Here is a 26,292-nt window from a genome sequence, read left to right as displayed (position 1 = left end):
AGATGAGACCCTAAATTATCATCCAGTCTTAGAGAGAAAGATTTATCTCTCTCTCTCTCTCTCATCCCCATATGCACAGGAGCCATCAAGCACGAGAACCAGGCACACATCATTCTGCATTTCATCTCACCTCTTCGCAACACAGTAAGCTGATGTTAACTGAGGAAACGCCATAAACAAACACCTATAACCGAAGGTAAAGCAAACATAGTGGGAAGATCCATACCTTGAACACCTTCCAGAAGCAGATCAACCCCCTTTCTATAAAAGCTGAGGGCAGTTTCATAATCTTCTTCCTGCTCTTTCTTTAGGGCCAGTTTTATCAACTCGCCTGCTTTCTCCAAGTAATCTTGTTTGCCAGGCTTGGGTTTTAAGCTTCCAGTAAACAGATTATGGCTTTCCCTCTCTCCTTCGGGTTTGCTCCACTCCTGCTCAGGTGCCAGTGTGCTTTGTACTGGGGGCTCAGAAGTAAGACAAAGGCCGACAGCTCTACTGGGAGAACTTTGGTTGGATGCCATGCCATCATCTAACTCGGCAAGAGAGTCTACATCAACCGTCAGAGAGATCAGGTCGCTGTCACTGGAGAAGCCTGAAAGCGCAGTCAGAAAGACAAACATTACCCTAAATTTCTCACATACTTTAGGAACCTCCAAAATTCTTTATCCCATCCAAAGATTTTAGTTTTCTTCTCACTTATGCAGCTTCCTGAGACTTTGTGCACAGAAATTCCCCACATGTAAAGCTGTCTTAAAAATTAGTACCTATGGAAATATGGTTTTTAAAGTTAGCTACAAACTCCACAGAGCAACCAGTCTTCCTTTTAATACTGGGAATGAAAAGACCAACACCTAAGACCCAGCTTGAACTTTCAAAGCCTGCACATGGTTGGGATCCAGGAAAGTTACTCAGTGTGAGTGCTATTAGGGAAAAAAACAAAAACAAAAACAAAAACAAAAACAAACAAACAAACAAAAAACCAAAAAAAAAAAAAAAAACGATCAGCAGGAGCCAGATTACTATTGCAAGAAATCCCAGCATACTTGTTTAGTAAGTTAAAGCATCCCCAAAACAGTGAATGAGTAGTTTGAATTAATACAGGGTTACTGTCAGCTTATGCATCATGCAGAACTCTCACTCACATCTACCATGTATACTCTTCTTCCATTGCTAACACACAGTAAAATGAACTAGCTTACATCTTTTTCACTGAAATTTCAGCTAACAGATTTTATTTTAGATTTGCCATAAGCTAAAAGCATATATACTTACTGCAAGCTGACCTTCAGTGACTGAACCATAGCAACTTAGCAGGGTTATTTGGCAATAAATGGCAAGAAAGATATTTTATATGTACACCATTTCATTCTGTAAGGATTATCATCCATGAAAAGTGTTCAATCATAATTATGACTTTCGAATAATTTAAATTCCACAAGTGTAATGGAAACAACTTCTAGGTCTCACCTCCACATTCCGATTGGCTCGTAAGTGTCACATCATCAAGCCCACTTAAATCCTTTCGAACTGAAAAGGACAAGAATGACAAAAATGTTTCTGACATCCTTTTGTACAACAGATTATATGTTAGCTTGCCATCAAAATGAAAGGGCATAACCCTGCTACAGGTAAAAATATATAACATGGAACTGCTCTTTGACTGGCTAGAGATATCCATTTGGTAATACACCATTAAAATTGTGACAGTGGTGTAAGATTTGCCGTTTCTCATTGCCTCCAAGATTAAAAAACAAAACACAGGTGCTTGCTTAGGGGGGGCTAATTCAAACCTGAGCACTTCAACTCACCTAATTTCAATAGCAGCAGCACTTTAATCCCTATCTCTCACTGCTCTGATGATTTACAGCTAAGGAGACTTAAAACAGGAGAGCCTTCAAAGCTGGGACCTATACACCAAGAAGAAAAAAAAAAAAAAAAAGCAGCTTTCAGTCTCAAAAATGTAATTCCAGAATAGTATCCTGCATGAGACATATGGAGCGAGCCACGAATTTGGCAGTGCCACCTGGATATCAAGTAGCAGTTTGTTTTATCACCTTGGAACATGTACCCACTGAGGCAATAAAATAGGCAATGAGGTCAAGACATTAAGCTGTTTGAACACACAGTAAATTCTGAGCTAAAACTGGTTTTCTTTTGTGTTATCAACAGAGTCAAGAGTTTATCAGGTAAAGTGTTCTGACTTACCTGCAAAAGTATGTGGCAGTAGCAAGGAGCTGAATCAAAGGCAACTAACTCAAACTTTCTTTTTGATTTTGCAACTCTAGAGTTAGAGGAAGTTTACCATTTATGGAAGAGGAGTGAGAAGGTACTGTAGAAATACTGCTTTTCTAAAAGCTAGAAGCTCCTTCACTGTGATTTAGAGGAAAAAGACAGGAAGAAGAACAGATTTCTAGCCACTCTCTTTGTCTGAAAAACAAGGGACAGTGATGCTTAGTGACACGAGGCTACTTGAGAGGAGGGAACGCAGTGCACAGAAGAGAGTGCTCCTGATCTTTTCAGGGGAGGGACATAAAGCTAAGTGTCCACACAAAGAAAACTGCCTGTGTAGCCCCAAGTCCTGCAAGAAACAAGGCAAACTCGCAACAGAACCGTTGCAGGAAGACAGAAGATTCGTTAATTAGCGTATTAATAATGGGCCGTTCACCTGCCCAATTTAGGGACAGCAATATCAAATTTGGGTGCAGAAGACTGAGAATTTATGAAACAACGTTCAGAGGAGCCAAGTTGTTTTGTTCAGCGAAGAGAAATTGCCAGCTAGGGAGTGTATGGGTGCAAGCAGAGCTGACTGATGGACAGAGGGTGCAGATAATGGGAAAGCTGGGGGGTTGTGGGAAGGGTGTGCTGGCCACCCACACCAGATGAGTTCAGACAGACCCAAGCTCCCCTCCCTGCAGTCCAAACAAAACCACGTTTGCACTTCTCTTGCAGCCAGCTTGACCAGAAGCTGTATGAACACAGCAAGCATGGCAGAGAGCTTGAGCTAATAAACTTTGCTTAAGGGCAGGTTCAGAGCCTCCGCTCTAAGCGTATGCTTATTTCTGAGAAGATAACGTGGATGTGGTAAAACAGAAAGATGGGGGGGAAAAAAGAATGGAAAAAAAAAATTATCTTCCCAGTGAATTGCTCTAAAGAATTTGGCAATTGGTATAGAAAGACTTGCGGAGAGAAGTTGGATGTACGAATATTATCCCACGTACACGGAGAAGAAGACAGAGTGACTATTAGTCAGGAATATTAGATGAGTATAATGATGCTGAAACTGAATGTAAATTCCTGTACTTGTCTCTGCCTTGTGCAATTTCACCAGGTATACGAGGAGCAAACGCAGCTTCCAAAAATTGGTGGAAAGCCTGAGTAACCTGGCCGCTTGAAAAGTGGGTTCCCGTGAAAGCATGAACTGCCAAACTGCTTTTACAAGCAAGATAGTTATTGCTTATTTCGGTACAAAAACATTTCTACTATCATCAGTTTGTATCTTCTACCACTAATGGGCACACCTTCTGCTGAGTGAACTTTGTCTGAAAAGAACAGATAAAAGTGAGAAAACACAACCCACCCTTATAAGCAAACACCAGCACCTGTTGAGGAATGGGTTTGGTTCTCCTCAGCACAACAGCCTGAAGAGCAGCACCCACCTGGAGGCCCTTGAACGTTCACAACAACTAACAAGTGAACGAGTCACAGTTAACTACGATAATCAGACTGGGGAAAATTAGATGCAGGCAGGATGCCCTGAGGAGAGGCAGGGAGAGGACTCAGAGTCGAGAATTGCCACTGCCATCTAGAGGCCTTAAAGACAGGTGTTTCCTTCTCTCCCTGGTCTCCTCCCCGCCCAAAATTTGGTTTCAAACATAAGAAAATACAAGCTGGAAGACAGACAGGGTTTTAGAAAAGAGAACTCCACAAAAGTTACATTCGGCATCTGGAAATCCTGTGCTCATAGTGGTTGCAAGTATCGTCTAAAAGCACTCTGAGCAATTCAGAAGAAGAGTATCAAAGAATTTTTCTAATTTACAGCATTTTTTTCTTCCCAATATTTTATTTCTCATAAAGGAAAGGTTTTCTTCTAAAAATGAGGCCCTTGTGAATAAAGAATAGAAATGTTCACATTAAGGATTTTTAGAGGCACTTTTTCTTGTATAGGGCACAGTGTAAAAAGTAAGCGCATTGTCAGAATCTGGAATGTTACATTTCACCGAAATAGTGCCTCTTTAAAACTATTTGCCACTATTCAGTTACAGACGGTGGTTGTGATAAATAGCTCCATACCTTTCCCTTCACAGAATTAAAGATTCTGGGGGCAGTATTTCATTAACATCATAGAAGATACTACGAAACAAAATGCAAAACTCACTGCCCATGTAGAACATATTATACAACTAAGCACAAAGTTATTGACATAGAGAGATCCCAGGGGCATGTCATACAATTCCAAGCAAAAAATAAATAAACCAACAAACCACTATTAGAAAATGCAAGCAGTTCTTGTTATTGAAGTAGTTTTACCAAAGCAAGTTCTATGCCAGAAAAAAAGGGGAAAAAAAAAAGGAAGTTAAGTAGTTGAGGAAAAAACCCTCCCAAATAAGCCTAATAAGTGTTTGTATAATAATGTGTGTTTATACATGAGTGTAAAACAGTTTCAAAGGAAAATTTGAAGGGTTGGAAAATAATTTTTAGCAGTCATAAGGACCCAAACAGAACTCAGAAAGACACAAATATCTAAAAGATTGCACGGTACTCAGCGGATGATTACACACAGAAATGCTTAAGTTAACTCAGCCTCCAGGGGCAAGAAGCTCTAGCAGAGTATTTATTTGGGCTGACTGACCCTACCTTAGAGCTATACTATTATTTAGTGCAAGTGAAGTGCCTCTAAAATTACTCTACAGATGGTATCCAAGTCAGCATAGATATATTTACACTGTGCTAAGGAAATGCAACCATAGGAAAAGGAACAAACCCTGCACTGGCAAAGCAGAACCACAAAACTTTAGCAAGTTAAGGAAGGGATTTCTAGTTTTCAATTGAACGCAGCCCACACTGGTTCTAACACACAACCTCTCAGACTTTCAAGAATAGGGAGTTCTTTTCAGGAAACAAAAACTGCTAGCATTTTTTACTTAAGAGACTTAACTTGCGTATCTCCCCGAGCTCTGCAATAGACTTCAACATTCACCACTCCCTTATGTTCAATCCAGAAGACATGCTTAAACTTTTAAAATATGATACTAACTCTCTTCTGGATTTTACTAAGCACTGCAAACTTAGTGATACTCAGAGTATGAACAGCTAAATGAGAACTCTCCAAAATGAATACGACTGTTCAAAACTTAGACCTATTTTTCATGCTCTAGGCAAATTCAGACAGTCATCTTTGTATTTATTGATCAGCCTCAAAATGGTTGTAAAGTTCTCTGGAAATTATTACAAGTTGAGACTTGATCATGATTAGCAGTGAACACTACCATGCTGTTTGCTCAACTTTTTGGAAGCAGGCAGGATTATCTACATTTAAATCAGAGGTTCAGCTCAGCACCAAAGCAGTTCTTTCTGAGCAATAGGACTTCTAGAATGGACTAGACAAACTCCCTGAAAACTTCGTGCTAGAAGCAAACTTTCAGCAGTGCAGACAGAGCTCTGCTGAGCCCAACTTCTGTTAATCCCAGTTCTGGCATTTCTGTCACAAGAAGCAAACAGGAACTGGATGTCAATGCTCCTATGAATATGGCACTTGACATTTACATGCTGATTTAAAACAGATCATGCTATAAGGTTATATGAGAAAAGAAAGCAAACCTTCAGAGCTGCAGTCAGACAGGTTGTCAGTCAGAGAGTCGGACAAAGGCTCAACAGGACCAATCAGTTCAGACCCATCGTGTACCTCTCCACCCTGAAAAAAAGAAGAGGTAAAGGAATTAGTTAGCTGTTGTGCTCTATGGCAAGTCTCAAAACATAGCAGTGATAGTCAAAATTAAATTTTCTAACCAGTGAACGCTCCATTACTTTATGGCTAATGCATTTAATTAAACTACATAGGCCTGCAATATTAAACAAGGACTTTTGGTTAGGCCATGTTTGGTTGCCACAGACTGTCCAGGTATCTAAACAGTTACCCTACAGCAGCTTCTGTGGTGAGTAACAAGGGTCCTGAACCATCCCGGCTGCAGCAGGTCTGCCTGCAAACCCCCGAGTTTAAGAGGGAGAGAACAGTGATGCTCCTGCTCTCTTGCAGTACATACAGTCTGTGCCCTTCATTGGTGTTCCCAAGCTCAGCAGGTCCCTCACGCAGGAGTGTTTGTCCATCAGACTAATGTCCCACCCATGACCACTATCTGTAGTTCAGCTGCAGGGAAGATAAGGCCATCTCGGCATATAAGGAGGACATTATTCCCTCCCAAGCCTGGAAGGAATCAAAGGTAAATGAAGGAACAAAAGAAACAATTGATTGCACTAGAAACCACCTAGATGTTCGTTTGTTTAAAGCTGCACACTTTCCATGCACCTTTAACAGAAACTGCACTATTTCCAAGGCAGTGTTACAAATGGGCATTGCTCATTTGTCTTGAGCTGGCCCAGAGCACTTGCACACTAGCCAGCCCATTTCTCTGGCATCTATAGTACACAGATACACACAGCACTCTCTTCAGCTGTTTCTAAGACTTCACTGTCCAGGTCTATCTCTCCATGGCTATTTGCACAAAAATCTGAAAAGGAACAAAACCACCCATGAGCTGAGCTAAAGGTCCCTGGTTGAGCTGGTGACTGTCTGAAACCTAAGGCTTTCTTACAGGAAAACATGACACAACATCAGCTAACAATGAGCCTAAATGATTACACTCGCATAACTCTCCTTGTAGGCATGCTTGCTGCTATAAAAATCAATGCCTTTCTAGTTTTATTCATTGCCTTACAAAGCCAGAAAAGGTCCATTACAAGCCTAAAACTAATATTTTTGTTAAGCAAAGGAAGGGAAAAGAGCTCTAAACAAATATCCAAAACCACAGAAGTATTTCCAAGAACTAAAAAAGTGCAAATGTAAATAAACTGAAAAGTCAAATATTCTAACTCAGTCTCCCATTCATTGTTGCCACCAAATCTTGAAGAAAATTATTTTAAGATTTTAAAGTGCTCTGCAATAACTGCATCATGAAAACAAACAAAGATTTTTAAGCTTTGCTGTAATTTTGCTTTTGCATATGTAACATTTAAACAAACTTGTCAATACACTTAAGTCCCATCTCAACCAGATATGGATTTTCTTAATTCCAGGGAGTTACTATCCTTATGCCTATGTGTTTGCAGAATGTTGGACAAAGCTACTGAAAATAAAGGGGTTTGAAGCAACTGTTGAAAACAAACTGCCTCAGATGTAATAAAGAGCAAGACTGGATCAACGTATTGTCATAAGCTATATTTTGTAGAGTGATTCTTACAACACCGTACAACCAGCATGTTTGACTAGTTATATGCCAAATTTGTTGTCATGGACCTGAATCCGTAACAGGCCATAAGAAAACAGTCAAGACGGTCTTCCTTCCTTTGGTTTGAAACCATAAACATATACATAAAATATAGAAACAGTGACAATATTCCTATCATTCCTCCACTGAACACCTGGAATTAACATCATTGGTTTTGCTCATCATTCAATAAACAGAAATTCCAAATCCCTTCACCTGAAGTTCCTGTAAAACTTTGCAACTTGTAGAAGTGTAGCATTGGATTTTTTTTAAAGCCACATTTCTAGAGTGAATAGAAAACTCCCAGTCACTGCACAAAGCATGTCAGATCAGCTCACTGTCACTCCACAGTTTACAAAGTAAAGCAGAATCAGCACTATACTTTATTCATATCAGTAAGAAGCAAACACTTCTGTGAATACTAACAAACCTTAAAAAACTCTTCAAGCTGTTTGCTGTTATAGAGAGCAGGGATATTAGCAGAAAACTGCAAGAGATCTTCAGCACATTGCCTTCTTTCTTCAATCACAGTTTCATCAAATCGCCCTGGAACAGAGACACAGATTGACAGTTTTAGAAATAACTACACATTTATTCTATAATAATAACCACCCCTAAAAAAAAAAAAAAAAAAAAAAAAAAAAAAAAAAGAAGAGACAAAAGCAACCTTCTGGAGACAGTGCCCTGAGTCTATGGAAGTCATTCCAATGCTTCAGGAGAACATAGTACATCTTCAAGCTTCCTATTCTCAATTGTCCCTAGAGTCCCGTCTTCCACAATCCTCTCGGATGATGAAAGCTGGCAGCTACGACAAGAATCCTTCGCCTTCTCGTCGTAAGAATATGTGAGGCAACACTCTTGATTAGTCAAGAGACAATAACGGATGTCCAGTGTTATCTAACAATAAATGATACATGCACAATTTGACAATATGCCAGTCAGTGTCAGCCGTGATTACAGCCCAAATCCTGTAAGGAGCTGAGCGTTCTTCACGTATTCTCAAGAACAATGCACAATATGAGCAGATAGTAAATGAAGTATTGCTAAAAGCCTCCGAACCGCTCATCAGTTCCAAGGTGCCATGGATGGAGGAGACAGAATGTAGGGGAGATGGCGAAGCCCTGCTACCAGGCACTGGCGCTTTCCTCTGAAGTAGCTCCTTGCGGACAGGGTCTCAGCTCTTCCTGGATTCAAGAGGTAAGCAGGGCTGGGAAGTAGCTCATTTATCAAAATGTGTGATCCTTCCCTTGTCCCTACCCAGCACCCAAGACATTCCAATTAGAAAAAAAAAAAACCACACCATATTTAAAAAACAATCCCACAGTTCACCTGAGAGATTTACTTCTCAGGAGAAAGATCCCTTGGATTGCTACCTTAAATTCACATTCTTCACAATTGCACACAACTTGTTTTAGCTTTTCATGTCAACATCGCTTTGTTGTTGAAATAGTTACAAGTTTACAAAAGGAAAAGGGCAGAGGTTAACAGTAATAATTGGAGGAGAATAGAGCAGATATTGGAAGAGCTATACAGAGGGGGAAAAAAGGGCTGGGAAGACAAGTTCAAGAAACAGTATTGCTATAACAGCATGACCAGAAAAATAAGAACCACCTGTGACAGCTCTGTGGCATTAACCTTTGAAGAGGACAAAAGAAACACTGAATACAGAAGCAAAATTCATTTATACTCAGAGCAAGCAAAAAAATAATCCCAGAAGAAAATATCAAAGCAGGGTTCTTTCCAGAAATTCTTCAAGTAAATAGCTTCTGCCCATGTGGTATCAGAAAAAAAGAAAATAAAACTAGAAAGACACACACATACTCACAAGATCACAAACAAAGCTTTCGGGGGTTATTTTTTCCATGAAAGGAAAGGAAAGATATTGTTGGGCTAATTTTCAGCTGGATCGGTTCCGTGACTTGTTCACCCTGACCTTTCAGCTGTACAAACATGAGCAGCCACACAAAAGAGCGAGCAACAAGCAAGCAGAAAGAAGGCAAAGGCAACGCTACCACGTGGGGTGGCAATGCTGAAATCAGGCTCTGTTAAACTGCTCGGATTTCCTGTGTCTTCGGAGCAACACAGGGGGTGCGTTGGGGCTTCTGCTTCATTCCACGCAAAATTGGACATCATGAAAAAGCAATTTCCCCTCAGCAAAGCACAGCAGCATGGGCCAGTTAAATGAATCTACTGAATAACACGAACGCTGTTATAACGAAAAGGAAAATCAATTGCAAAGAAATAAACACTGAACAAGGCCAGAAACGGGCAACTTTCGCAAGTAATTCTGTAAGGTATTTGTCCTGCTTTCCCAGGGATCTTTCTCTCCCCAATCTACTCCACCATCAAACCCAATAAAAACTAATTTTCCTCATCTTCTCAATACTTCCACTGGGCGCCAGAGAGGACGTGTTGGCACCAGCACTGCCAGGCTGACCAGCGCGTTCACCCATCATCCAGGGGCCGCAAACCCGCGGGTATGAGCTGAGCCTGCCTGGCCCTGGCAGCACCACAGCTCACCCTCCTCTTCCTCAGCTGGCCTTCCACCAACACGCCAGAGATACCATCACATCTGCAACCACCTCCCCTCTCAAATTTAGCTGATATTGGCCACACAAGTAAAAGGTTTGCGTTTCTGACAGCACAGTTACATCAGCCTTATTGTCTTAGAAAGCTGAGCTAAAAAAAAAACCAAACAAACAAAAAACACACACCACACAACATAAATAAAATACATGTTTGAACAGAGCCATTGAAACATTAGTCACCATCCCATTTTCCAGCCCATCAGCATCATGATACGCTATCAGGACAACCACTTACAGATCTAGAGGACCCTGGGGAAAGGAAGAAGATAATTCTTACTGGTTTGCTCACAGACTATCTGGCTTCTCGCTGGCAGCTTCATTGCCAGCCAGGCCTGCCTACCTCCTTTCTCCGCTCCCTTTTTTCATACTTTTAACCAATCTTATATTGCTCAACACCTTCATTTTCATCCTTCTCAATCAGATGTTCAAAGGTGCTTAGGTACTCAGCTGACTTTTCAAATATTTTGATCATTAAGTCTTCCTGCATCTCAATCAATGTTCTTTCCAGTATTCTTTACATCTCTCAGACACATGGAAACTTCATTACAAGAATGATGTCTTTCCAGGGTTGTAGGAAGCATCAACTACAACCTTAGCATATAACAAATACATTAGCACAGTTCTGCTATTCCTCCAGCAATGAACCATTTAATATTTCTTATACACATGGACACCAAATGTAAAATCCTGTAAACACCTAGCAAGGTTTGAGTTCATATTTCAGTTAGTTGCTCACAAGACTTCCAAATGTACACAAGACCTAATTCTTAAATATGTTACTTCCTTTGGTATTTTCAAATCCAGAAAGTATCCTTATCTGAGCTGCATAATGTGAGTCATCTTTCTGACTCACTGCTAGCAAGTTATCAACATCTAGGGGTCTTTTTAGTTTCTTTTTCTCAGGAGGCAGAGTGGTTTTTTTACACTAGAGTATGTTTCTGCAGTTATATACAAGAAATGCTGAGCACAGATTTACCAGTATTTTGGTAAAATGCCATGTACAGCCAACATATGGGAATCCTTAAAGCATCCAACAAAGATAAGTAGTTTGAAAATACTGAAAAAAATTATGTTGATGAATATTTGGGAAGGAGAGTAATCACTTCCCAGAAATAGGTATCATAATTGCTGCATAACAATTCAGATGAACTTTAACAGCTGGATCTGTTAGGACATTTCCGATTCCCATGCTCTATTGTAAGAGCATAAAAATGTACGTACTTGTACATTATAATGATCAAAAGCTGTGGTGTAAAACATGCAATGAAGTTCAGTTCTGCAGATGTGGGAAGTCTGGTGGCATGATATATGGAAGCACAGCATGGCCCATTTGTTTTTAAATACCTCTCAGTTTTGCACACTATCTCCTGAAACTCTAAATGCTGAACTTGAGACTCTGCTCAGGTTTAATACTTCTACTGCAAGTAAATTCAATTGTCAGAACCACCAAAACTCATTTCATAAAGAGTACTCTCTGCAAAACAATATGTATACACTATATAAAGCACATATATCCAAAAAAAAAAAAAAAAAAAGTCAGCAAGTTGCCAACAACTGCTGGCAATGTTAATTAGTAACTAATTTAAAAGCTGCAACACGTGGAATATCACCGCAGGAAAGAAACACTGCAGAAGTGCTCCACTAAAGAGCCTGAAAACAAAAGATCTTATAGGCATGGTCCTTGCAGCTCACCATTAACTGAACCAGACTGAAAATAAGTTTGTCAAAAACTCAAAATCTAATAAGATTACATATTTCCTCCAGTATAAAAAGTACTAGAACTGATCTGAAGATAAATGCTCTAAATTAAAAGAAAACACACAGCAGCTATTTTGTGTAGAAGTCAGATAGAAGGATACACAGTAAAATTTTATGCTTTAAATAGAAAAATAATTCCTAAATTGAAGAGGCAGACATTTCTGCTCCTTTCAGCTATGTACCAATCATTAAAATTTGTTTTTACATTACCTCCTCTTTCCTGTATTCTTCTGTGGCTCAGCTTCATTTAAGTGTAGTGGATTTTGGTTTGGTTCAGTTTTAGTTTCAAAGAGCTTTTTATAAATAACTACATTGCATATTTCTGTAGATTTCCTTCTCTTAAGATGTACATTGCAGTCACTTTTCTTGACCAAATACAATAGTAGAAGGATGTCTTTCAGAAGGGATTTCACTCAATTCTTCCCTTGCTTCCATAATGTAAAAACAGCTAGTTTGCAATTCTGGCAATTTAGAATTAGTTACTATATTAGAAGCCCATACTCTCTTCCACCCTGATTTTCTTTTCTTTTTACCCTCTCTTCCCTCCCCTATGAATATCTTCTACCTGAAATTACATTATGTTTTGCAAATCTTAGCTTTTTAAATAATTTGTCCAGTGAGCACTCTACTCTGTAAATCAGACATAAAATCATCTCATGATTAAACTAATAATACGTTCTCTATTTAACCATTAGTGCACAAGTCCTGATGTAGCACCAAAACTTACCCCAACTTCAGAAATAAGCAAAAATAAAAAGACGTAAAAGCTGGATACAATTTAGCTGGTGTGAAAGACAATTCGAACTAGGAATTTTACCCAGCTCTGCACAGAGAACCACGAAATCAGAGTTCAGCTTCCTTGCCTCTCACTGAGCTGGTCCACATAACAAGGGGTTAAGCCAGAGTGTCTCCCAAAGCTACAGGGGCAGATTGGAGGGCTATAAACTAACTTTGGCTTCTTTAAAGCACCTCAGCACCCTGCCTACATGCAGTAGTTGTCGAGAATAAACACAGACGCACGAAGTAGCAAAAATTACACATCTGTGGCATTTGGTCCTGAAACATAAAAACGAGAATCTGTGTTTTCCAGGCTGAGGTTTTGCCTCCGAGGGAGATTCACAGAGTTTCTCCGGCACCCAAGGCAAAGAAGGGCAGCCAGCACATGCTGCCATGGTACCATAATCCCAGGCAGGATTATAGTGCTCTCACCTCAAGTGGTGGGGAAAAGGTTGGCTAAACCACCTCCGTCTTGGCACTTTGCAAACTGACAGGCTCGCCTATCCCAAAGTAATAGTAAAGGTCAAAAAAACTCACATCAAAAAGGATAATACACCAAAAAAAGCAAAATACAAAAAATAAATATAAGAAAATAATTTAAAAAACACTGCTCGTACAATAAAAAACCTAAAAAAGCAGAGAAAACACACACAAAAACAATGCCTACAAAAAGCACCAAAAAAAAAGCTTATGCTAAATGCATGCAAAAATGTGAAAAATGTTTTTGCACGTTTTTCCATGTGTAGCACGTAGTCAACACATGCCAACACACACCAAAAGCATACTAGACACTAAGACATGCTAAAACCATGACGCAGGGAAAAAAAACATGTAAAAGTATGCAATAGGTGTATGCCAAAAAATTTGAAACAAACACTGGATGCTAAAACACGTGCACATGCAACACAAAGGAAAAATGTAGGGAAAATATGCGCTAGATTCATCCCCAATGCTGCTAAAAACACTACACACAAAAAGCCTGCAAAACCAGGCATTAGATGCATGCCAAAACACACCAGACACTGGCTGGATGATAAAACACATGGAAAAAAACATCCAAAAACATGCATGATAACAAACATGGAAAACAGGCACTGTGCACGGAAAACATGTGCAAATACACAACAATGCATGTACCACACACATGCCAAAAAACACCAAACGTGGTTTAGCATTTTTAGTGTTCAGCAAGAAAGATGGGAAAAACACCAAAAAAAAAAAAAAAAAAAATCACACCATAGCAGGATTTTTTTTAAAAAAAAAAGCAGCAGTCAAACCCACGCTGGATGGATACACACTAAACAAATGCCATAAATGTGCAATATGTTAAAAAAAACATCAAAACATCTTAGAAACACTGTGGCAATGGAAAAACAATGCTGCAGCCATGCCTCCGAACCAAACAAAAGATTTTTAGAAGTGCAAAAACCTTGGCGAAAATAAAAGAGCATGGGGAGACGCATGCCAAAAATCCCCCAATGTGCTGGATGCTCAAGACACCGCAGCAGCAAGGCCAAATGTGCCACGGCAACACTTCAGGAGCCAAAACCCACACACCGAAAAAAGAAAAAAAAAAAAACACACACAAAATCCACACCAGAAACCTTGCTAAAGAGAGCATATGAGCACATGGTGCATTTTAAAAAAATGCCAAACAGGCTGCACGCTAAACACGTGCATACAAAAACCATAAACACAGGCCAGATGCTAAAAAGAAAAAACAACAAAAAAACAACCACACGCACACACCAACAAAACAACATACACACCGAACCAACTTGTAAACTCCAAGGAAATGTCTTCGTAACCCCTAAAACACCTAGCAAGTGGAAAAGCTCCCCCCAAAACTCCTTAGAAACCAAAAAGCCTGCCGAAAGCCACATGAAAAAAGCCCATGTGGTAGATTAGTGCCAGAGAAAATGCCAGAAGTCGGATGCTTAAAAACCTGCTAAAATGCCCAATAATTGCATGTGGTAAATGCATGCAGAGAAATGTTGGACACTTAAAAAAAAAAACAAAAAACAAAAAACAAAAACCACCAAAAACACCACACTAAAAAGCAGCACCAAACCCGTTCTGCACAGTTAGCAACCCTTTAGAAACACCTCGAAGATACCCACAAAGCATGCGGTGGATGCATGCCAAAAAAATATCAAACATGCTGGACAAGTCAAAAAATGCTGAAAAATGCTTAGAAACCCACTGAAAATAATGCAGTATATGCATGAAAAAAGGTATGCCTAAGAAATGTTGGACACCAAAAAAAAAAAAAAAAACAACAACAAAAACTACCACACAAAAAAGCAAGGGCAACACTTTAAGAAACAAAAACCACATCAAAAAAAAGCACAGAATTCACACCAGAAACCTTGCCAAAAAAGAGAGCACATGGTAGATGTTTGCCAAAAAATGCCAAATGTGCTGGATGCTCAAAACCACCACACAAGGTACATACAAAAAAAAAAAAATAAAATAAAATAACCACACCACACTAAACCAACCTGTAAACACCATGTAAGTGCCTTAGTAACTCCCAAAAATACCTTAGAAACTGAAAAGCCTGCCAAAAACCACGCCAAAAAAGAGCACATGATAGATGCACACCAAAAAGCACCAAATACATTTTGAACTGACAGCGATGCCTTAGAAATGTCATTGAAACACTCGAAAAATAAGCGGTAGGTGCATGTTAAAAAAAGGTCAAACATACTGGACAATTAAAAACCAGCTGAAAAATGTGTGGTATATGCACACCAAAAAAACACCCGAGAAATCCTGGACACAAACAGTGCTGCAGCCACACTTTAGGAGCCAAAAAAATTAAAAAGCCTAAAATCCACATCAGAAGTCTTCCTCCCAAAAAAACAAGAGCAGCAGATGGGAGATGCATGCCAAAAAACACCAAACACCATGCTAGATGCTTACCAGAAAACACCATAGCAAAGGCTAGATGCTTTAAAAAAATAATACACTAGAACAACTTGTAAATGCCAAGGAAATACCTTCGTAGCCCCATAAGCCCCAAAAAGCCCACCCAAAACCAAACCAGAAAAAGAGCATGTGGTAGAGGCATGCAAAGAAATGCCAAACACTTGCTTGACAGCTAAAAAATGTATTAAAATGCTTGAAAAAGGGGCTCAAAAGCACATGGTAGATGCACACCACAAAGCAAAAAACCCATTCCGGACAGTTAGCAACACCTTAGAAATGCCTCAGAAACACTCACAAAGCACATGGTAAATGCAAGCCAAAAAAAAAAACCACCTAACATGTCAGATGCTGAAAAATGTTTAAAAACTCACTGGATATCGTGCATTATACATGTACAAAAAAACCACCACCACTTCGTGCTGAACAGAAACACCACACACTAAAAACAAAAGCTAAGAAAACCGACATGACTAAAAAAAACCCCACAACCAAAAAACACCACTAAAATAAATACAACACACTGCTAAAATTAAAAAAAAAAAAAAAAAAAAACCAAACAAAAAAACACACAACCACAAAAAACCACCACACCAAAACAAAACACTGTGGTAGATAGAGTTCTATATGGAGTCATACCACTTCACTGAAAGTCCACCTATAGCTCATTTGTGACGATATATATATCAGGATTAAGTTAAGACCTTTTATTTTTAAGAGCTAATTACTTCTTGCCATGTATTTCTCACATAGTCACAATCCTCTTTAGGATTGCTTGGGTGAAATAGTTAACTGCTCTTTGTAAAAGTGACCTCAAAAGCTAGATAAAATTCATAATTACAATCAAAATTCCTAAAATAAAAAAATTCTTTTCTGCAACAACTACTTGATAGTTTTACTTTAGCTAATCACTAAAACTCACACACAGCTCATATATAAAAACCTCTGTTCATTGTTCAAGTGCTATTCACAAAGCTAATATAGACTTGATGCTCCTGAAAACAGGAATGTATGTTGTAAAGATACAGAGCATATACATCAATAAATATTCGAGCCAATATCTTTAACATGGAAGGAAGGGCATAACTAGCCTTTAAAAAAAAAAAAAAAGAAATTATTCAAGCCATGATATCAGCACACCTACTAATAAGACATAAGAAACCCAAAAGTCGAGTAGTGAAAGCAGATAGAAAAGAGTTCCGTGCAGCCGCAAAACAAGATGCACTTACAGATAGTGAGTTATCAAAGACTTTCAGCAAGTCAGAAAGAAATTATGCTTACCAAATACTATCGCTTTGGCAAAAGGTGGGAAGAGTTCTGTATGTCTGCATAGGTTTTTATGGATTTGCCAGAGATCTTTGTGCAGTTTCTTAAAGTCACTGTATCTCTTCCAAACGACTATCTGGAGCAAAGAAAGGGAAGACGGGAGAAGTACTGGTGAGGTTCATTGTTCACATAGCATCATCCCACAAACTTTTTTTTTTTTTTTTTAAGTAAATCATACCACTACCTTCAGCAAACATGTTTAACAAAAACATACAATCAACTGCTAAATGTAACAACCACAAAAATATTGTATTGGTTTATTATCTGTCCCTAGCCCCCATTTCGACTAACAAGACTACAGTGTATAGAAAAAAAAACATTAAGTAAAAGCAGAAAGAAAACAGTGAGGGTAAAGGCAGCAATGTTTCAGCCACACTCAGATCCAGGGAACCAGTAAGAGAGGAGAGAGGAAAAGAAAAAAAAAAAAAAAGCCAAATAGGAGCGTTGCACTATCCAAAACTCAAGAGCACGCTGTGCTTGGCATAGCTGTGGGTATGGGAGAGAGACAATGGCAAAGACAAAATGAGGAAAGAGATCAAAACAAGTAAGAGATTCTTAAGGACAGCGCTTTAAGCACCTAGGACTACAAACTGGCTTGTAATTTATGTGTTTACGTAAAGTGTCAATCAGGTGTAAATGCAAGCCCACATTTTAAATGGTTTATTACTCATAACACTGACCAAAAAAATAATATGTTCCTTTTGTAATCTAGGCAAAATCTCCAACTTCAGGAATGCAAAGAGAGCTTTGGTTCATTACACCCACTTTTCCCGGTCCATCCTTTTCAGAAAGAAGTAATCATCTCCCAGCCAGGTATCTACCTCATCCTTCTTCCATCCCATTTGTTCTATTCTTCCATTCGAGGAGGAAGAAGAACCCAGAAGGAAAATCAGGTCAAGAAAAGAACCAAGCAACAAAATTTACACTTGATTGCTAACAGGTTCACTATCAAGATGAAAAAAAGAATGAAGGCATTTTATATCTTGGCCTCATTTTTGGTCAGACTCACCAAGCCATCATAACAAACCTCAACACTAATGTAAAATGATTAAAGTAGAACAGGGTTTAAAAAAAAAAAAAAGATATTGCAATGCATTTAGCAGTTGAATCAATTGTTCCATCAGTCAAATGTCTCAATTAGCTTAATACAAGTAACCACAATTTAAAAGACTCCAAATATTTCTGACTGATTTAACAGGTTGCCTTCTGATGAGTAATCGTAATTGAAACACTACATTTTTTTCAAGCAAAACAGATTCAGAGCCAAGTAAAACGTTTCATTTTAGAATGGGTTTTGTTGAGGTTTTGCAGGTTTTTGGTTTGGTTTTGGTTGGTTGGTTGTTTTTTAAATACTAAGGTCAGATCCTTCTGTGTTTCAGCAGATGCAAGTCCTGCCTACAGAACAATGTACATAAAAGGCAACAGCACTGTTAACAGTAGATATGCAAAGCTTTAATATGGCAACACACTATCCACCTTATAAACTTAGCTATACTGAAACTAGCAGTCCTGATTCAACCCCACCTATTCTGCACACATTTCCAGGACTCAATTACAACTGGTACTCGGAAGAGTTCAACAGACAAGGGAAGAAAAATCAGAATCTCTTGAGAAGGCCAACTAGTGATTTTGCTATCAGAAATAATAAATTTTTTAATCCTGTACTTCCATCTAATCCAATATGGAGAAAGTGGATGATTAGCACTCCTTGAGCAGTGTGCATATAGAACATAAAGTTGCTTAAGATGGTCAAGTCTTAAAACATCAGATTATTGTATTGCCAGTACTTGGAGACAACATGAAAAGCTTCCAGAAAATAAAAGCATGAGGTTCCATTCCATTAAAAAAAGTATAATTTTTTTACTGCTGCAAGTGATCTCCCAGCAGCCAAGAGGAAGAAAATAAATATCCATAAGAAGTTTGCAAAGCAAAAGCAGTCAAAGTCATCCTAAAACCTTTCACAAAGTCATGGAAATCGTGCCTTTGCATGTGTGTGGCTCAGCAAAGTTAGCAAAGCTCCCACTCTGACATACTCATTAGAAATCAGATTTGGAGAAAGGACACATTGTACTTTGAAGCTCAACGAAGCACAGCAAGCGTATCATAAAGCATATGTTAGACCTGTAATGCAATAAGGTGCTTGTCATGGCTAGAGCCAGTAGATCTCTATTAACTCATGTGACTCATCTGTTCCACAATGAACAATTCTTTCTCCTCTGTGAATAAGAGAAAAAAACCACAGGACTACCCTACCTAAAATTGCCTCACACGCCACATTGCCATCATCAATCTCCAGAAGCAAGGAAATTAAAGTTGAATCTGCTAGCCTTTCTGTACCTATTAACTCTTCCACACACAACTTCATGTTAACTTCTTTCATCCTTTTGAGAAGAAAGTCCTCACAAGCTCATCTCCCTTCCTGTCCCAGCAACGACAGTTGACGTTATCTTGAATTGTTATCTGCTGCACCGGGAGAGATCCTGTATTAAAAGCTTGTGTCCCAAAGGGCAGTTAAAAGAGGTGACGGAAAACCAGCAAGTAGAGTTGAGGTCACGGTGCACAGTCTTATGTACAGTTGTACATATATAATGTATGCATTAGCATCACAGCAGTGACATCAAAAGAGACTTCTGGATGAGTAGGTAGGCATGGCTAAGCGGTCCTGTATGGGTGCGGGAATGGGGTTGCACGAGGCAGATGGTAAAGCACCAGGGTGCATGTGTGCACAAAACTTTATCTACTGAATTTCTATTTGAGCATTCTGGAAAACTGCAGTAAATTTCTTTTCAGTGGGAACAGGTTAGGAGTATATTCTTTTTCTTCCAAAGGCTGCCCGCAATTCTTTTTCTATCATAGGAAGCCAACATACATGGTTTTCTGACTACAACTCACCCTCATGGCAACTACCGTCTAGGATATTCCTTTTAATAACTAGGTACTTTCAGATGCTTGCTTTTAACAGAATCACACCACACGTAACATGTTATCACATGCAAAATAATTAATTTGATAGAATGAAGGGTGAAAAAGGGCAGTCATCAACAAGTTCATAGCACAGTTATCTCTTCTTGCATACTAGAGCATGTGGAACTCTGCACAGCTAACCTGCAGCCACAGACCCAAGCAATGACCAAAGCAATGACTAAAATATATGGGTTTGCTATTATTTCAAAACTACTTAATGTATATTCATGCAATACTCTAGCTGAAAGACACTTACAATATATTTTTCTGATGAATGGCTCATCAACAGCTGTTATAAAGCGCTTTTCCCCATAAATGAAGATTAAGGTAATGGCAGAATGTACTCATGAATAGGTTCAATTCAGGAGTCTCTGTGGAAAAGGTGAACATCAAGCTACAAACTACAGTAATGCAGTTCTAAAACTACACCCATTATTATCTCTGATTCTGATAGGCCATTTTAATCTTACAGAGATTAAAAAATGCAAAAAGCACGAATGCTCATGTTTGTCCGATTCTCAGGATTTCAAAGAAGGATGCAAGAAAGGGGTGTTAGGTGTATTAGCCAATTCTCACCTCTGCCAAGTCACTAATCAGTAACTCATGTTTGATCACACTGAGATGCAATGTATTCATTTATGGGCTCTTCTTTCATCAACTATCCAGGTTCTCCTCAACTGTAGTAAGAGACTGCACCAGAAATTGAACATATGCATATGTTACACAATGTCTGAAAAGCCATAAGGTTGTGCTTTTGAAGGAAGATTTTGCATGAACATAGTATAATAGTATCAGCGTCAAGTCATTAGTCCAGAAGAAATCAAGAAGGAAAAGGAATATTTTTCTAATCTTAATAAAGATGTCTTAATAAAATGGCTCCTGACAGTCTTTTGAGGTACTAAAGAGGCACAAGAATACAGCAGACCTTTATTCAGAGCCTTTTTGGAAAAGGCAAAGAGTAAGCAATTTGAAAGTTTTATCAAAGTATATCACTGGAAAATACTTAAGGAGCCTCAGAGAGAGAGAGAGAGACATAACATGTGACTTGCAGTCTAATCTCTCTCAACTTACTCTTACACTCTTCCATTTTGTCTCTTCACTAATAGACAGTAATGATGTAGGCTTTTCAGTGAAGTGTTGGTTAAAGAGGAAAAAAGTACCTACAGCTGAGAGCTAAGACTTAGATTGTGGACTGATCTCTAATTTTACCAGTAGGTGTTAAGTAACCATCAATTTGCCAATTCCAGCCCTGAGAAAAGAGCTTGCAAAGTTATCAAAGCCGTTTCGTCATCAAAAGGCACTTTACTCCCTAAGACTTTGTTTCAAGTCACGATTCATCACCTGGGGCAGAATTGCAACATGTTATGCTAGTTACTGTTTTCAACTATGAAAGCTAAAGACAAACTGAAACATACAAAAAACTGTTCACTCAATTACAATGACAAAACACACAGAAATTGCCAAATTACATCAAAGATGCTTCAAAAGGCATAGTATGATACACAAAGACATTAGCATAAGTGTAAGCTGTTACCTCCTGGACATCCTCTGGATTTTTTCTTGAAACAATCTGAAAAGCAAAACACAAAAAAACATATGAGCACTTGGATTTTCAGTTCGGAAGTTAAAGAATAACATACAATGATCTGTTGCTGGAGAGAAAAATCTGAAAAAAGGCACGCAGTTGCACGTTCCTCTGCACTCAGCAATGTTTTCATTTAGTTTTAGAGAAGTCTAATATCCAAATACAACATGGTGAGGTATTTTAGCAGAAGAGTCAGCGCTGTGGTTAGAAATAAAGACATACATTCTAGGAAAAATGGCACAGAAGGCATCTCACAAAACAAAGCTACACAGAGCACGTCCCCCATCATCGTTCCAGTCTCTTCGTATTAATTCATATTAGGGCCGCATTACTCCCAATAAGCAGAGCTAATTAAGGCTACTTGGCTTAATATAAGCTGCACACAACCTCACTATAAATGTGAGCCTTTGCATTTACTGAGATAGTATTTCCACTTTACTTACAGCCATCAACACGCACACACGTCTGACTCTATCCTTGTGTATTTGTTTCTCCTTAAACACTCTTTATCTAATTAATTATAAATGACTTCGTCCAGAGGAAAACTGCAGTGAAAACAAGGCTTGGCTACACATCATAAAGAAGCCTGTATTTTCTCAAGATTTTTTTCTTTAAATAAATATTGATCGCAAAAGCCTTCATAATTCAAGTTCTGTATTCAACTCAGAAACAGCAGTAAGAGCGCATCCATGCAAACAAACAAAGCAAATAAAGACATCTTTAATTCATAACTGCAATTATCTTGTGCAAGTCAGTACATCCTTCATTATAACTCAGCCAAAGCTGTTTAACAAAATAATTAGCCTATGCTTAGCTAAAGTAAAACAGAGGATTCTCACTCCAGAGACTATCCACACACTGACACACCCCAGAATAATTAGCGCTGTGAATAGGTGATGGATATAGGCAAGCACAAGGCGTCCACACTACTTGCACCCCAGAGACTAAGACACCACCCCACTGAACCACAAGCGCCAGCAGCTGTTGCTCTAAGATGGAAGTCACTGAATACACATTTTCCTCTTGTTAAGCGACAAAAACGTACCCCTCGTGCTCCCTACAAACTTGCTCTCTTCCTCCCTTTCATTTCTTAAGAATCCTTGCCAAAGCCTCCCAGATTTCATAACATCAGTTTACTGCACAGCCCAGTCATTGTAATCTTTCACACATTTTGGAGGAGACAAGACAGAAAAGAGAAATGTTACCTTCTCTAGCAATCTCCCAAAAGACCTAAAACATTTTCCTTCACAAGTCTAAGTTCTTTCTCTCACCTGGCACATCAAAGTCCTCTTCTTCCAGCGTAGTCTACATTGATAAAACCTTCCTCAATTTTTCCTCCCTCTTGAGTAACCTAACGTTTGACAACTTTACAAAATTGTAACTTTGGCAGCTGTTGCTTCTTCATTCACTATCAGGCAGTTCATGTGTACAATTGGTGAAATATTTCTAACCTTCTTTTCTAATAGCTGGCATACTTGATGCAAAGAGCCTGTAGAGCTGGGGAAGAAGATATCGTAGGCATGGCTACACAGCACAGAAGAACACCAAAGGGCACACACCAACTGCTTTGCTTTTGCAGTTCACCTTTAGTTAAAGCCTTGCAATGGTTTTGGCAGCTAGGTAAGTTACCAGATGGGCAGAAGGAGACACAGAGAGATGAGTAATTACCCAGCCAGTTAGTAAGAACCTGGAATAAAACCCAGAGGCCCTGTTTCACACTTGTTCTAATGTTACATTGCCTCTATATCTACCAGCCATGCCAACTTTAAGTCAGTACGTAATAATTTATGTGTTGTGCTACTTTGTTCTTCATCTCCTTTTCTGAAGGTCAACCTCAGAAGAGGTCTGCCCCTTCAATCCAACCTATAATCAAGCCAGAGGCTTGGCAAAGATGATCTAACCCTCCAAATTTGCAGCGCACTTTTGTTAACCCTCCCACAAGGATCAATGCAGACAGCTCCTTCTGCAAATCTGTAAGGCAAGCAACGTTAATCTATTTTTAAAAATATCAGTAGGATACCCACCAATGAGCTAAGCAATGCATAATTACTGTTAGGCTCTGAAACCAGAAATCCTACAAGGATCCTCACCATCGAACACAGTACTTCAGATTATCCTGTTCCTTGTCTGACCTGCAGATATCCAACATATCTCATGAGAATTTTAATTATCATTAGTAATTGTAATCTTCTAAATTATCTGAACTTCTAGTAGTGGCCTATAATTTCAGATATCATTAAAGAACATTCCTTGTATCACAACTTGCTGATAACTTCTTTTCTTTAGCCTTTGGAAATGGATATAAAAAGTCAATATTAATTTAATTGTGTAAACTGTGAAAAATATATACTCTCTGCTATACAAACAAAATCTTTAAGAAAATGCTGCAACAAGGACAGACCACTTTACCACTCAGAAGAGATCGCAGGAGTAGTTGTGCCTTTGGGTCAGATGTTTAGGAAACACTATACAAGTGCTTTCTCACCCATGATTATTAAACTGTCATTACATTGCAACAGAAAGTTCCTTTAACTTAATTTCACAAAGGATTCACCCATAGACCACTGAAAGGAACCAGAAGTCTCCACCAGCATGTACCAAATGCCCTAGATCTCAGTCAAAAGGGTATTCAACTCAACGGGAAGATCCACCTCACTTTTTTCCTGGCTGTTCCCCAAAGTTGCAGAGCATCAGATCAGCAAATACAGCTGTAGTGCTGTGATATCAACCATGGAGCCAGATTGCTGTGGGAACAGGAGGGAGGAATAGGAGGAGAGAAAAAAGGAGGGTAACAGATATGTACATTGAATTATTTTTACATCATTTTGTTCAGCATCTAACTCCTCAAATCCCCACTTCAAGTACTGTATAACAGATTGCCGGACAGAGTCCTACTGAAACACGAGTTATTTATAAATACTTCTATGTTTGTGAATCCAAAGCATCTTTTGTTGCATAGAAGACACATATTTTTTTCACTTTGAGGATTTTAGATACCAAAACACACTCAAAAACTACTGATCTCTGGTTAGCTCAGTTTAATTTAGACAGCTAACAGACCGATCAGCTCCTTATTCTATCCTAAACCACGTGCAGTCAGCACACCACCTGATTCTGCACTGCCTCCCTTGGAAAAGCACCGCGCACCTACAACTTACAGGACATGGAAAAAGAGCGATGTTCCTCACTAGTTAGCTACAACTTGCTCTTGAACAATTCTGCATAAACGAAAATATCACAGAGCATTTTAACTGGCTTCAGCCAATAAGAACAAGGTCACCAGAATAAAATAAGCTGAAGTCTTGCCTCATCTCTATTACCCCCCATTGCATTGACACAACTTTTTAAAACACACTCTCACATACACACTCTTAGCCCATCATGAGCTACTGCAGAAATATGTGATGGCACCATTTCCTCCTTGCCTCTAACTTAGGTAAGGCTTTTTAGATTAAAAGATCATAGGGGAAAACAACTATTTTTTTTTTCTCCTCTTAACAAATGCTACATTTTATTGGACTAAAAAGAATGTTTTAAACACATCCCATATTTGTGTTTGATGGACTTGCATACCTGTAGCTGACAAAAAAATAAATAATTTCACAAGTCACAAAAAGTGATCATGATCGAAAAACCTGAGTGGTACTATATATATATAATTGTATTCTTTGAATTAAGGGAAGGGTGCATATAAACATATGTTGCTCTCACAGAGAGAACATCTATAGCTGCAGCGACTACAAGATCACAGGCCATTTAAATAAACTCTGTCCCTCTGTGACCCTTTCTGACACTCTCAATATATCCCACCATACTTGTGATCTGAACGCTCACTCCTCTTGCACCTATCTCCATCTATTTACTTACTCCCCTCCATTTTTGGCTTAAATAGGAAAACAGAGGAGAAAAGAAAGCAAGACATTTCCTTAGGGGAACAGAAGGAGCTTTCAGCAAAACCAGCACCAAGACAGTTCTTACAATATCATTACTTGCTTCAGCTTTCCTTCTCCTACTAGGCCTCTCTTATTCATCCAGACTCTCTTCTGCCCAAATGGGGCTGAACCCTGGGCATATGCAGCCCTTAAGAAAGTGGCTGTCTAAATATTCGATTCTGGCCAGCGCAGATGTGCTGTACCTACATACTCTGCTCCCTTCGTTTTTCCTGCAGAGCCGACTGCGCTGTGGGGCAGGTGGAAAGACAGAGCAACTCAACTACTCAACTGTAAGCTATCCAAGAGATTTGGGGGAGAAGAGGAGGAAAAAAAAAAAAAAAAAAAGGAAAGAAAGGCAGAGTGGTTTGTTTCTAAGCTATTTTCCTATTCCCTGCAACAAACAGGAAAGAAATTGACAGCTAATAGCGCAGCGCATTTGAGGCAGTGCCAACGCTACGTGAAGCTACAAGTTGACAGGAGGGGACCCGGTCCCCGCCTTCCCTCCCTCCCTCCCTCCCTCCCTCCCGTGTCCCGGAGTGGGGTTTCCACGTCGCGACCGGCCCGATCCGCGCAGGGCAGCCAAGACCCCGACCGGCAGCCTAGCCACAGGCTCCATTCCGCACACAGCGGCGGCTTGAGAGACCAAACGACAGGCGGGCCGGGCCGGGCCGGGCCGGGGACCTGGGGAGGCGAGGGGCAGGGCGGCGGCCGGGGAGCCGGCACGGAGGAGGAGGCGGAGGCGGCCGGGGCCTGGCCGGGCGCTGACTCACCCGCGCCGTGACCTTGTAGACCGTGTGCCCGCGGGGATGCCGCCGCGGCTCCGTCACGGTGTAGAAGCGGGCCAGGTCCCCGCCGCGCTCCCGCGGGCTCAGCATGCTGCCCCCACCGCAACGCCGCCGCCGCGTCGGGCCCCGGCAGAGGCGGAAGCGGCGCCCGGGAACGCCCCGCCCCGCCCG

General features: G+C 39.7%; 1 protein-coding gene across 7 annotated transcripts in view; it reads right to left on the bottom strand.

Annotated features, from left to right (window-relative positions):
• The window catches only part of RPS6KC1 (ribosomal protein S6 kinase C1), a 91,693-nt gene extending 65,435 nt beyond the window's left edge, over positions 1-26,258 (bottom strand). The window contains exons 1-8 of one of the 7 annotated variants that reach the window (XM_065631920.1): positions 24,061-24,136; positions 23,495-23,536; positions 21,354-21,389; positions 16,811-16,931; positions 7,909-8,024; positions 5,815-5,908; positions 1,465-1,524; positions 227-589 (exon numbers count right to left, since the gene is read on the bottom strand). In XM_065631920.1, coding sequence (XP_065487992.1) covers positions 227-589; positions 1,465-1,524; positions 5,815-5,908; positions 7,909-8,024; positions 16,811-16,931; positions 21,354-21,389; positions 23,495-23,497 — 793 coding nt within the window. In that variant the 5' untranslated portion in view covers positions 23,498-23,536; positions 24,061-24,136. Of the gene's footprint in view, positions 1-226; positions 590-1,464; positions 1,525-1,805; positions 1,827-5,814; positions 5,909-7,908; positions 8,025-8,145; positions 8,663-13,033; positions 13,093-16,810; positions 16,932-17,535; positions 17,564-20,075; positions 20,191-20,395; positions 20,510-21,353; positions 21,390-23,494; positions 23,537-24,060; positions 24,137-26,106 lie in introns of those variants that run through there. The other 6 variants (XM_065631918.1, XM_065631919.1, XM_065631922.1 and 3 more) reach the window with 6 other exon arrangements.
• Between the last annotated feature and the right edge of the window lie 34 nt (positions 26,259-26,292).

Source organism: Caloenas nicobarica, chromosome 3 (assembly GCF_036013445.1).
Source record: "Caloenas nicobarica isolate bCalNic1 chromosome 3, bCalNic1.hap1, whole genome shotgun sequence".
Classification (NCBI taxonomy): domain Eukaryota; kingdom Metazoa; phylum Chordata; class Aves; order Columbiformes; family Columbidae; genus Caloenas; species Caloenas nicobarica.
This window is presented reverse-complemented; position numbering and strand designations above follow the sequence as displayed.